Source organism: Anabrus simplex, chromosome 2, assembly GCF_040414725.1.
Source record: "Anabrus simplex isolate iqAnaSimp1 chromosome 2, ASM4041472v1, whole genome shotgun sequence".
Lineage (NCBI taxonomy): Eukaryota > Metazoa > Arthropoda > Insecta > Orthoptera > Tettigoniidae > Anabrus > Anabrus simplex.
The window spans coordinates 1,054,662,404-1,054,677,186 of NC_090266.1; the positions used below are offsets into that span (position 1 = coordinate 1,054,662,404).

At 41.5% G+C, this 14,783-nt stretch overlaps 1 protein-coding gene across 1 annotated transcript in view; it reads right to left on the reverse strand.

Annotated features, from left to right (window-relative positions):
* The window catches only part of LOC136864682 (E3 ubiquitin-protein ligase HECW2), a 277,203-nt gene that overhangs the window by 37,305 nt on the left and 225,115 nt on the right, over positions 1-14,783 (reverse strand). The window contains exon 11 of the mRNA XM_067141994.2: positions 1,477-1,675. Coding sequence (XP_066998095.2) covers positions 1,477-1,675 — 199 coding nt within the window. The remainder of the gene's footprint in view (positions 1-1,476; positions 1,676-14,783) is intronic.

Below are 14,783 nucleotides of genomic sequence, written 5' to 3' on the forward strand. Positions count from 1 at the left end.
TGGTTTTTTAAACTAGCAATGGCAACTAATCAGTGGATAATGTCCAGCTCCATGGCTAAATGGTTAGCGTGCTGGCCTTTGGTCACAGGGGTCCTGGGTTCGATTCCCGGCAAGATCGGGAATTTTAATCATCATTGGTTAATTTCCCTGGCACAGGAGCTGGGTGTATGTGTTGTCTTCATCATCATTTCATCCTCATCATGACACGCGGGTTGCCTACGGGCGTCAAATCAAAAGACCTGCACCTGATGAGCCAAACCCGTCCTGGGATTTCCTGGCACTAAAAGCCATACGCTATTTCATTTCAGTGGATAATGAAACTAACCTTGATTTTCATCCAGCATTTTCAATGGAATGAAGCCAATTTTGAAGAAAAATAATGTGCAGCATTAAATTTGCCATTCGAAAAGCCACATCACTTCACATTCTTTCCTTGATGGACTTGGCAGATTTTGTTCTAGGTGCCTCAAATGATTTCCTATAAGGAATAAGTTGTTGCGGATAATAAAATGGCATATGGCTTTTAGCACCGGGAGTGTCCGAGGACAAGTTTGGCTCGCCAGATGCAGGTCTTCTGATTTGATGCCTGTAGGTGAACTGCGTGTCTTGATGAGGTTGAAATGATGATGTAGACAACACACACACCCAGCCCCGTGCCAGCGGAATTAACCAATTAAGGTTAAAGTTCCCAACCGTACCGGGAATCGAACCCCAGACCCCTGTGAGCAAAGGCCAGCACACTAAATATTTAGCCATAGAGCCGGATGATGTCCTGGGTATATTTCTTCGTATAAATGACAAGCGTCCACAGTACTGCAATCTGTCAAACTGTACATGAAATGTATATCCATTAACCCTTAATATAAATATGTTCTCTCACCATAATAATATACAATTAACACATACTTACAATACCCATACTGTACATGTCTTTACCCATTCAGCAAAATGTCCATATTTATGCCAAATTATATGTTTCACTAGATCTATGTGTAGTATTGTGTACCTATGGATCCCAACAGCATGTCAAGACCTTCCGGCTCACATCATTCCTCCATAGACATTGTGGACATAAACTGTGAAACCTTAATCTACCTTCACATTAGTTTTTCACATTATCATAGTTCATGTGCCATTACAACAGAGACCAAGCATTTTTATATTTATATTCATATAAACTATTATTTTTGCTATTTGCTTCATGTCGCACCGACACAGATGGGTCTTCTGGCGGCGATGGGATAGGAAAGGGCTAGGAGTGAGAAGGAAGCGGCCGTGGCCTTAATTAAGGTACAGCCCCAGCATTTTCCTGGTGTGAAAATGGGAAACCACAGAATAAATAAACTATTATTGTATCATATGTATAAAAATACACTCCTCAATTTATCCCATGCATTTTTGAAACACCCTGTATATAAAAAATTTCATAATTCCAAAATGATTCCCATTACAAACAAAATTATACCTTTAACTTACCTGAACGATATTCTGTGTTTTTGCGCCAGTCACATATATCTATTTCAGCTGTTCCTGCAATGACCAACTCCAACTCACGGGCATCAAACACAGATACCAAACGTGGATCCACTACTTCATAAAAGCCTCTAACCAGGGACTCTGTCTGTTCTGCTACACCTCGCTCCAACCGCCACCGAACTATACGCTCGAGGTATTCCTGCCACATAACATTCACCACCAATTTCTTACTTTTCTTCCTTAAGTTTAAAACTACAAGGTATAAATATGGATATAACCGTAACTTCAACAGATATTGTGCCCAGTGGAATAAAAAGTAAAAAAAAAAAAAAACACAAGTAGAGTTACGAGTTCAGAATACATGAAATAAATTATGGTACCTCCAAGGAACAAACCAAACATATGAACAAAATGAGACAGACAGTCTTCACTACTCTCTGCCTATGTGACTAACTCATAACATATTATTATCAGTCTGGAAGTATTAATCATCTTGTGAGTTAATAATAATAATAATAATAATAATAATAATAATAATAATAACAACAATAATAATAATAATAATAACAACAACAACAACAACAACAACAATAATAATAATAATAATAATAATAATAATAATAATAATAATAATAATAATAATAACAATAATAATACAGCCGAACCGCTCTCCTGTAGACCCCGTGGGTTCCATGGAAAAATGTCCGTTATGAGAGGTGTTCACTAAAACAAGGTTTATCGAACATTTTAAAGACAAAGAACATTCACTTTAAATATAAGCATGCATCTTCATTTTGATTATTCAAAATAATTTGTAACTAAATATTTTCCTGGGAGATATTAAAAGTGATTTTACAGCCTGGACATTCATTACAGCTTCGGGAAGTAATCATTCAGCGGGGTGTACAAATTTAAAACATTTTTCTTCACTGCACTATTCTTGAGAAGGGAATAATGACCCACTGTGACACACAAATTCTTAATTCAATTAACCTCAACTTTCAGGTTATTTTCGATTTCTCGTGCTTTTTCTTGTAACAATGGCCCATTCACTCAGTTTCTTTGCTCGAACGCATCTGAATCACTCATATACCACAATGTTCACTTCTGCAGAAACTGGCTCCCTCTTTCATTCCATTTCTCGATTCCTATCTTCCCCCACTCACTTGAAATGTCATTTTTATTCTTCATAATTATGTTTTCCTGCAGTTTAATTTTTCAGGGAGCTTTCTTCACTGGCAGTACTTTTGTACTACATTTTCCTTGTCTCGAGATCTAAACACGCTCGTTCTTCCAACTGATGATCATTGGGCGATTGAAATGCTATGGCATTTCTGCCTCAATAATCAGCACGTTAAAGTCTCTTCCTTGTCAAGTTTAACTGAACTACCTGACCTCGATCTTATCAGCGAAAATCTGAGTTATGAATGAAATGATGCAAGATATACTGGAAAATCAGGGGCTGCCTGGCCGAGGCGGTAAAGGCGTGCTTGGTTCGCCCGGAAGGATGTGGGTTCGATCCCTGTCAGGAAGTCGTAAAATTTAAGAAACAAGATTTCCACTTCCGGAGGTGCACATGGCCCTGAGGTTCACTAAGCCTACACCAAAAATGAATACCAGGTTAATTCCTGGGGGCAAAGGCGGCCAGGTGTAGAGCTAACCACTCTACCCCATCAAGTGCCGAGGTTACGAATAGTGGAAGCCTTTACCTTTCACCACTCCAAGTGCCTTCATGGCCTGTATGGAGATGGCTTTGCTTTGCTTTGCTTTGAAGACAGTCTTCCGTGGTTTCTCATTTCCACACCAGGCAAATGCTGGGGCTGTACTTTAATTAAGGTATGGGTGCTTCCTTCCCACTCCTAGCCCTTTCCATCCCATCGTCACCATAAGACCTATCTGTGTCGGTGCGATGTAAAGCAACTTGTAAATAATAATCATAATAATCATCGCCGTTTGGCCTCGGCTAATGTGTACAGGCATTTGATTCCATCTGGCTGTCTGCTCATCAATTTCGATGTTACATTTTACTCTAGGCCTACTACATGGCAGAGTAAAGCAAATCTCTCTTCAATGTCTATGGCCGAGTTTTAATTAATTTTGTCAGGTAAACACCAAATGTGTCACCAGAGATAAACTCTATAAAGGGAAGCTAGGAGTGAACATCCACATAAGTCGATCTCATCCACAAGAACATAGAACTGCACTGTTAGCTAAGCAGCCCAACTGGAAATCAGCAGGAAGTGGTCGTGAACCCCTTTCAAATGATAGTGATATCTTGTGTCCAGGTAATATCAACGAAAATATTAATATGCCAGACATAACGAATCACAGTACGTTTACACAAAATCAAAACACACAGATATACAAAGAAACGATGGAAAAATTTAGGTTGGAATTCCAGAATATCAGTAATGATGGTGACTTCTGTAATCATGTCAAAGAATTCATGGAATTCTTATCCGAAGCCGTGCATCAGCTTCCCGGTCCAAAACACTCTGCAGTTAAATTTTATGAGATACGGTGGAGAAAAAAGTTACTTAATAATCAACGTAAATTTACACAATCAAGCAATCCAGAAAGGGCGACCTAGAGAGATAGATTGAAGCGCCGTGAGAAGTATGAATACCAAAAAACCCAACTCCTATTATACATCCAGAGACAAAAAGCAGTACGTGCAGCAATCAGTGACACTAAAGAGGTGTGTACGGTAGACATAAATAAAATACACCATTACTTTTCCTCACATGTTTCAACATTATAGTTGACAATTTTCAAGATACATACATACATACATACATTATCATTATAGACTGTTATGACTTTCAGCGTTCAGTCTGCAAGCCTCTGAGAATTTACTAAACATTGCCACAATCCTCGATTTGCAACTAGTGTTGTGGCCTCATTTAGTTCTATACCTCTTATGTTTAAATCGTTAGAAACTGAGTCTAACCATCGTCGTCTTGGTCTCCCTCTACTTCTCTTACCCTCCATAGCAGAGTCCATTATTCTCCTAGGTAACCTATCCTCCTCCATTCGCCTCACATGACACCACCACCGAAGCCGGTTTATGCGTACAGCTTCATTCATCAAGTTCATTCCTAAATTAGCCTTTATCTCCTAATTCCAAGTACCCTAAAAGTACCCTCCTGTCATTGTTCCCACCTGTTTGTACCAGTAATCATTCTTGCTACTTTCACATCTGTTACTTCTAACTTATGAATAAGATATCCTGAGTCCACCTAGCTTTCGCTCCCGTACAGCAAAGTTGGTCTGAAAACAGACCAATGTAAAGATAGTTTCGTCTGGGAGCTGACTTCCATCTTACAGAATACTGCTGATCGCAACTGCGAGCTCATTGCATTAGCTTTACTACACCTTGATTCAATCTCATTTACTATATTACCATCCTGGGAGAACACACAACCTAAATACTTCAAATTATCGACCTGTTCCAGCTTTGTATCACCAATCTGACATTCAATTCTGTTGAATTTCTTACCTACTGACATCAATTTAGTCTTTGAGAGGCTAATTTTCATACCATACCCATTGCACCTATTTTCAAGTTCCAAGATATTAGACTGCAGGCATTCGGCACAGTCTGCCATTAAGACCAAGTCGTCAAAATAGGCCAAACTGCTTACTACATTTCCACCTAACTGAATCCCTCCCTGCCATTTTATACCTTTCAGCAGATGATCCATGTAAACTACAAACAGCAAAGGTGAAAGATTACAGCCTTGCCTAACTCCTGTAAGTACCCTGAACCAATAACTCATTCTACCATCAATTCTCACAGAAGCCCGATTGTCAATATAAATGCCTTTGATTGATTTTAATAATCTGCCTTTAATTCCATAGTCCCCCAGTGTAGCGCACATCTTTTCCCTCGGTACCCTGTCATATGCTTTCTCTAGATCTACGAAACAAACACAACTACCTATTCCTCTCGTAGCATTTTTCAATTACCTGGCGCATACTGAAAATCTGATCCTGACAGCCTCTCTGTGGTCTGAAACCACACTGGTTTTCATCCAACTTCCTCTCAACGACTGATCGCACCCTCCCTTCCAAGATGCCAGTGAATACTTTGCCTGGTATACTAATCAATGAGATACCTCGATAGTTGTTGCAATCCTTCCTGTTCCCTTGCTTATAGATAGGTGCAATTACTGCTTTTGTCCAATCTGAAGGTACCTTACCAACATTCCACGCTAATTTTACTACTCTATGAAGCCATTTCATCCCTGCCCTCCCACTATACTTCACCATTTCAGGTCTAATTTCATCTATTCCTGCTGCCTTTTGATAATGGAGTTTTTTTACCATCCTTTCCACTTCCTCAAGCATAATTTCACCAACATCATTTTCCTCCTCCCCATGAGCTTGGCTGTCTGCAACACCACCAGGATGATTTCCTTTTACATTGAGAAGATGTTCAAAATATTCCCTCCACCTCTCCAGTGATTCCCTGGGATCTATTATGAATTCACCTGAATTACTCAAAACACTGTTCATTTCCTTTTTCCCTCCCTTCCTAACCTCCCTTCCTAACATTCTTTATTACTGTCCAGAAAGGTCTCCCTGCTGCTTGACCTAGCCTTTCCAGGTTATTACCAAAATCTTCCCATGACTTCTTTATGGATTCAACAACTATTTGTTTCGCTCTGTTTCTTTCATCTACGTACAAATCCCTGTCTGACTCGGCCCTTGTTTGGAGTCATTTCTGATAAGCCTTCTTTTTACGTTTACAGGCTGCTCTCACTTCATCATTCCACCAAGATGTTCACCTTTTCCCATCTTTACACACAGTTGTTCCTAGGCATTCCCTTGCTGTTTCTACTACAGCATCCCTGTATGCCACCCATTCACTTTCTATATCCTGAACCTGCTTACTGTCTACTGTTCGAAACTTCTCACTAATCATATCCATGTACTTCTATCTAATTTCCTCGCCCTGGAGATTTTCTACCCTTATTCGTTTGCAGGCAGATTTCACTTTCTCTACCCAAGGTCTGGATATACTTAGTTCACTACAGATCAGATGATGGTCTGTATCATTGAAAAATCCACAAAAAACGTGTACATTCCTAACAGATTTCCTGAATTCAAAGTCTGTTAAGATATAGTCTATTATGGATCTGGTATCCCTAGCCTCCCATGTGTAGCGGTGAATAGCCTTATGCTTGAAGAATGTATTCGTAACAGCTAAACCCATACTAGCACAGAAGTCCACCAAACGCTTCCCATTCCCATTAGCTTCCATATCTTCCCCACATTTACCAATCACCCTTTCGTATCCTTCAGTTCTATTCCCAACTCTCGCATTGAAATCATCCATTAGCACTATTCTATCCTTGCTGTTGACCCTGACCACGATGTCACTCAATGCTTCATAAAACTTGTCAACTTCATCCTCATCTGCACCCTCACATGGTGAATACACGGACACAATTCTTGTCCTAATTCCTCCAACTGACAAATCTACCCACATTATTCGCTTGTTCATGTGCCTAACAGAAACTATGTTGTGTGCAATGGTATTCCTGATAAAGAGCCCTACCCCAGACTCTGCCCTTCCCTTTCTAACATCCGTCGAGTACACTTTATAATCTCCTATCTCTTCCTCATTATCTCCCCTTACCCGAATCTCACTTACTCCTAGCACATCCAGATGCATCCTCTTTGCTGACTCAGCCAGTTCTACTTTCTTTCTTCCATAAGCCCCATTAATATTGATAGCCTCCAATCGAATTCCATTTCGTTCACCAAGTTGTTTCCAAGGAGTCCCTCGCCTGTCAAATGGGAGTGGAGCTCCATTATTCCCATAGGTCCGAGGCTTGCATAAAATGTTCTGAGCTTGGTAAATTAATGAAGCAGGATGCTACCCTACTTGCGCATAGTCCAAGGGAAGATCTCTCCTCTAACGGGCTATGGACCACCGGTGAATTGTATAGTTCTAGCCGCCTGAGCACAAGGAGGGCTATGACTCAGGACATGTCCGAGATGCCCACTCCCATTCCATAGCAACTGGTATCCCGACTCACAGGACCACTCAGCCGTTGCCCATGGTTCACGAACTAGGACGTGATTAGAGTAACCCGCAAACATGAACCATTTTAAATAAATAAATAAATAAATAAATAAATAAATAAATAAATAAATAAATAAATAAATAAATAAATAAATAAATAAATAAATAAATTTAATAAATTTAATTAAATAAATTTAATTAAATCAATCAATCAATCAATCAATCAATCAATCAATCAATCAATCAATCAATCAATCAATCAATCAATCAATCAATCAATCAATCAATCAATCAAAAAATTAATTAATTAATAAAGCATGATGGCACAACATTTCAAGAAACATACCCCAGGGGGTAAATCTTTGGATAAATCCCTCGTCGTGAACGCCACGGCGCACTAGTCTCGTTCGGATTCTGGGGGAGAATCGACATCATGCAAGAGACGAGTCGGAGCGTCTCGGTGTACCCCGAAGAGTCAAAAACTCAGGCCAAAATCTAAAACCTTTCTAGCAACTTTCAACATAAATTCACTTACACAAACTGGCAAGCTGAAAACCCTCACCAAAGCTCTTCACGAAAATCAGATATCCATAATGGCCCTACAGGAAACAAGGTACCCAGATGAAGAGATTTTTGAATCCGAAGGCTACCGATTTTTCAAGAGCAAAGCGCAAAGAGGAATCCTCAATGGAGCTGTGATGCTTGGAACCGCGTTTGCTGTTAGAACCAAGATCCTTAAATCGGTTGCAAATTTTGAACCTGTGAATGACAGATTGTCTATACTCACAATTAAATGCGCGAACAAAACCTACGCCCTATTTAACGCACATGTTCCTACAAACGATAAGAACAAGTCTGATCCAGACGAAGTTGATAATTTCTGGGACCTACTGAATGAAAAATTAAACAAAATCCCCAAACAACATGTCAAGCTTCTTTTGGGTGACTTCAATGCCCAATTAGGTCGTGAACAGAAGTACAAGAGAGTTATAGGAAATTACCCTGCTCACAAAAGAACCAATCCCAACGGCAAAAGACTGGTGTCCATTTGCGAAAATCACAACCTGCAGGTCATGTCGACCCACTTTCGCCATCTACCCAGAAAGCAAATGACTTGGCGTTCTCCGTCCAAGCTCTCAGAGAGTTCCAAATTGATCATGTTGCAATCTCCAGGAGAAACAGCCCTGAGATTATGAATGTCAAGGTCAAGAAAGGCATCAATGTGGCCTCTTATCAAATTCAAACCAATTCCTGCAAACACAAGGAAGACAACCAAACAGATCACACGCTTCGACAATGATAAACTTCGGCAAAGGGTCGAGGAGTTCCAGGAGAAGGCTAGACCAAATAACACTGACTTTAACAACGCCAAAAGTCTCCTTGTTGAGGCCGCCAAAGACGTTGCAGAAATCAAGAGAGGCAAAAAGCATGCCTGATGGAATGGTACCTGCGAATCAGTCCTCCAAGAAAGACTCAATGCGTGGAAACAGTACTACTCTACGAAATCAGAAAATGATTGGGAAACCTACAAAACCCAATGTGCCCAAGCAGCTAGGGTGTTCAGAACTGAGAAACGTAAATACGAAAAATCTCTCATTGAAAAGCTAGAACAAAACTTTAGGAAGAATGAAAGCAGAGAGTACTACAGAGCCTTCAAACGCAAACTCACTGGCTATAAACCACCATCTCTATGCTTTGAGCGAAAGGACGGCACATTGGCTACATCAAATGAAGAAAATTGCAGCATTCTGGGAGATTACTTCAAGAATTTACTTATTTGCTCTAAACCGCAAAGCGCCATTGGGACCAAGGAACCCTTACTCAGGTACCCAGATTCCAGACCACCCGACAGAGATGAAATCAAGCGCCACATTTCCCGTCTCAAAAATAACAAAGCGCCGGGGGAAGACTCAGTAGTAGCAGAACTATGGAAATATGCCCCAGAGGAATCACTTGATATCTTGCTAAAGCAAATAGAAGAAATTTGGAACAAGGAGACCCTACCCGAAGATTGGAAAATAGCTTTGATCCATCTATTACACAAAAAAGGCAGCATGAAGAACATCAACAACTACAGAGGAATATCTTTGCAACCCGTGACTCACAAGATTCTATCACTTGCCATCCTGGAGTGTTTGGAAGCACAAGTCGAACATCAAATAGGTGAATACCAAGGAGGGTTCAGAAAAGGTCGCTCAACAGCTGAACAGATCCAAAATCTCAAAACGATCATCAGATATTGTACGCTAAGGTCCAAGCAGTATGTGTCTGTCTTTGTGGACTTTAAGAAAGCGTACGACTCCATTGACCGGGAAGTCCTGCTAAACATCTTAAATGAATTTGGAGTTGATTTGAAACTGCTGGCATTAATTAGAGCCACCCTGACCGATACAAAATCCAAGGTGAAGTTCCATGGATGTCTCTCGCATTCCTTTAACATCAAAACAGGAGTCCGACAAGGTGATGGGCTATCCCCGATACTCTTCAACTGTGTTCTTGAAAAGATCATCAGAACCTGGCGGGTGAGATTACAGAAAACCAACTACAGTCCATTGAGAATAGGAACCAAATCCAAGTGGATCGCAACAGACTGCTTAGCATTTGCCGATGATATTGCTGTTCTCTCAAATGACATAGAAACCGCTAGAGCTCAAGTTGAAATTTTAAAGGAAATTGCCGAACAAATTCGTTTGCAGATATCATTTGAGAAAACAGAAGTAATGACTAACATCAAAGAGGCTCCACCAAAACTCCATACAAAATACGGAGACATCACCCGAGTAGACAAATTCAAATACCTGGGTGAGATCATCATGAAAAATGGACTGGACAAAGAAGCACTTCAGGAGCGAGTACGCAAACTGGAAATAGCCTACCAAACATCCTGCACAATCTACAACAAAAAATGCCTTTCCCAAAACACCAAGATACGTCACTATGAAACAGTTCTGAATCCAGTAGTTCTATATGCAGCCGAAACCCTGTCTCTAAATGCCAACAAAGGACTCCTTGAAGAACTGGAGAAAAGAGAACGGAAAATTGTGAGAGGAATCTTGGGATCAAAGTACAGAAATGGCATCCATCAAAAGAGATCCAACAAGGAAGTCTACAGCAAAATAGAGAAAATTACCGACACAATCAGAAAAAGACGGGCACGATTTTACGGTCATCTGAAAAGAGTGGACGGAAGAAAGTTAACTAAAGAAATCTTTCACTTTTTTTATTCAAACCCCAAAACCACAATTCCCTGGTTTAGAAATACCAACGAAGACCTGCAAATGCTAAATATCTCAGCTGAAGACGCCCTTAACAGAGATCTCTTCCGCAAGAAAATATTGACGAATGGGCTAAACCGAGACGAGCAGCCGAAGAGAAGGCACGGTGCCCCTTGGACACAGGAGCGTAAGCAGGCCCACTCGCAAAGAATGAGGGAAATTTGGGCTCTAAAGAAGGCCAAGTTCAGTGTCAAATGCAACAAGACTTAACGTGGTCCTTGATGGCCCCAAATAAATAAATAAATAAATAAATAGATAAATAGATAAATAGATAGATAGATAGATAGATAGATAGATAGATAGATAGATAGATAGCACTTTCCCCAACCATCCTTAAGAGCAGTTTATAATGTGTTCATGCAAGTTGAGAGTGTAATGGAACAAAAACTCTCCTGTGAACATAGTCTATGGGGGTGATATATCTTGGACAGTTTGCACAGCATCACTAGTAATTCGAAATAATTAGGATGCTGCCATGACCATGTTGCAGACATTATCCCTAAACTTGTGTTATATTATATGAAATGTTGATTTTATTTTGTAACAAGACAGATAAGAAAGGAACTTAAATCCTCTAAGACCGCAAAGTCTACGCGGAAGCTATCTAAACTGTCTGACAACTGACTTCTGGAATGGTAAGCAAAAGCAAAGTATTTTGCATGCAATAATTGTCTTTTATTCGTATGCTTACTTGTAAGCTCAAGCTCAAATACTGCTGGGAGAGCGGCCTAGCGAACGAACCGATGAACTAGGGGAGTGATCACACTTCTTCCTTCTACTCTCTATGCTTATCTGTTCAGAATGGTTCCCCCTGGGTTGATGGGTAATTGGACAATTACTTTTACCAGTGCTAAATTGAAGAGCAGTGTGCAGAGCATATCTTTCTGACTCACTAGAAGTGCCTGTGACAGATACTGTTCCACTCTGACATTTCATACTGTTGTTTTCAAGGTCATTTCTATCAACCTAATAAATTTCATCGGGATTCCAAACTCTCTCATAATTTTGTAAATTTTACCTGTATCTAGACCAGGCCTTTCCAACTCGAGCACTTAGTCAATGTAGTCTCAGCCTTACAACCTACCTCTGATGTCACCGATCGCCTACAGCAGTTTCCAGAAGTCTTTGATTCTACCTTAGGCACAGCCAAAGACTACACAGCTCATATCCAGCTGAAATCAGGACCCAAGCCTCGCTTTTTTCAAAGCACGTCCAGTCCCACTGGCACTTCAAGATCAAGTTACTCAAGAATTACAGAGATGGATAGCAGACAGTATAGTAGTTCCTGTCACTTCCAGTAAATGGGCTACTCCACTCGTCGTAGTTAAAAAAGCTAATGGCAATATCTGCATTTGTGGTGATTTTCGCTCTACAATCAACTCACAGATTGAAACCGATGTTTTTCCGATTCCCCATCCTGAAGACTTATTTCGCCGTTTAGCCGGTGGACAGTTCTTCTCTAAAGTGGATCTCAAAGAAGCTTATCTCCAGCTACTTTTAGACGAAGAACCCAAGCAGTGCCTCACACTGAATACCCCTCTTGGACTTCTACAGCTCCAGCACCTACCTTTCGGTAACTCTTCCTCCACTGCGATTTTCCAGCGCTATTTAGCACAGCTTACCGCCTCCATTCCTGGTTGTGCTAATTACCTTGATGACATTCTTGTGACCGGCAAAGATCATGAAGAACACCTGCATAATCTACACCTCCTCCTAACCAAATTGGAAGAAAATGGCTTACGTGCTAATCTCGCTAAGTGCACATTCTTTCAACCTCAAGTTCACTACCTAGGTCATGTCCTTGATAAGACTGGCATTCGACCTAGCGAACAGAACGTCTCTGCCATTGTCAACATGCCCGCGCCGCAGAATGTCAAGCAGCTCCAATCCTTCATAGGAAAAGCGAACTATTACAACAAGTTCATTCCATGCTTCGCTTCAGTAGCAGCTCCTCTGAACGCCTTACGCAAGAAAGGTGCTAAATTTCATTTGTCTCAGCAATGTCAACATGCCTGGCAGACTATCAACACGGCTCTTGTCCATGCTGTCAAGCTTACTCATTTTCAGCCCGGTAAGCTCCTCACTCTCGCCACGGACGCATCTGATTATGACTCGGCGCCGTTCTCTCCCAGAAGGATTGTCACAGACAAGAACGTCCTAAAGCCTTTGCTTCCAAGACACTGAACGAGCATCAACGTCACTACTCTCAGATAGAGAAAGAAGCTTTAGCTATTATATTTGGTATTCGCCGTTTCAACGAGTATCTCTATGGCAACCATTTCCTCATAATTACTGATCACAAGCCTCTTGTTCACTTATTCCATCCTGGTAATAAGATCCCTGAACATTCTCTAAGGAAACTTCAAAGATGGTCCATATTTCCTTCTGACTACTCCTATCAGATTGCCTATCGTAGCACATCCCAGCATTGTAATGCTGATGCTCTCTCTCGCTTACCTGTAGGTCCTGATACTACTTTTGATTCTCAAGAATCTGATTGTCTTCAGATTGACATAGAACTTGAAGACGCCGTCTCCAGTTTTCCCATTGATGCTACTTGCATCGCCAAAGCGACTGATAAAGATAGTACACTGGCTACAGTTCGTACTTATATCCGCAATGGTTGGCCTCTTCAAACCAAGCTTCCTACCAGCCTTGCACCTTATCATCGTTTTCAGCATCGTCTCACGACTCGTGCCGCAGTTATCCTATTAGAAACAGGCACCCTATTCCGAGTGGTTATTCCACTTAGTCTACGCAAACAAGTTCTCGACTTGTTACATGAAGGTCATTGGGGAATATCACGCACCAAGCAACTCACCCATCAACACTGCTATTGGCCCGGTATTGACGCCGACATCGAGAAACTCATCCGCCACTGTGACCCGTGTCAGGTACATCAGAACGCACCGTCATCTGACCTCGCTCCATGGCCTCCTGCTACTTCTCCTTGGGAAAGAGTACACATAGACTTTGCTGGACCTTTTCTCAACTCTATGTGGCTCATAGTGATGGATTCTCTATCCAACTTTCCTTACGTCGTAGAAATGCATTCTACTACTACAGAAGCTATTCGCGCACTTCAGAAGATTTTCACTACTGAAGGTTTACCTCAAGTGCTCATTTCCGACAATGGACCCCAATTTACTGCCACTACCTTCCAGAACTTCTGTACTTATAATGGCCTTTGGCACATTCTGGCTCCGCCTTTTCACCCTCAATCTAATGGTGAAGCTGAACGTTTTGTCCAAACTTTCAAGAAAAGCATGAAGAAAGCTGTATCTTCAGGTTTAACTAAGGATCAGGCATTGTTGCAACCCCTAGGCAGATATAGGACTATGCCTGGTACCGACAACCTCACTCCAGCTCACAAGCTCCATAGACGCCCTCATCAAACTTTGCTTTCTTTGTTGCAGCCTCTTCCTGCCCAGCCGCAGCGCTCCCAACCGAAGTTCAACGCCGCCGACAAAGTATATGTCCGGACTTTCAAGTCCAATCCTCTCTGGATACTTGGTATCATCTGCCGTACCTTGGGCCATCGTCTCTACAACATCCAGACCGTATCGGCGTAATTAGGAGGGGAGGGTGTTGTGTGCATCCTCCCCGCCTACAAGCTCCGCAGCCCGCCGAACACAGATGTTTCCAGAGACCACGAGGCAGACTGCAGTGTGCTGACGTGATCGTCGGTGACGTCAGCCAGCGCTATAAAAAGAGCGACGTTTCTCGCCTCTCCAGGACTCCTACAGTGTCCAATGACCAGACTACACCGCAAGTCAGACACGGAGGCACCCTCTTAAAAATGTGTTCTGAATAGGTGGACTGATTCCTGGCCGTGAGGTTTCACCTCTGGACATTGCCTCATTCATCCTGCATCCCGTAGCCACGTCGAGCACCCATCCAAGCATTCTGCTACTCACTCAAGTCCCCGACAGTGCTCCGACTTCAATAATAGCATTCTGCTATATATGAACACTAGACGCAAGTTCCTTGCAAGTTAT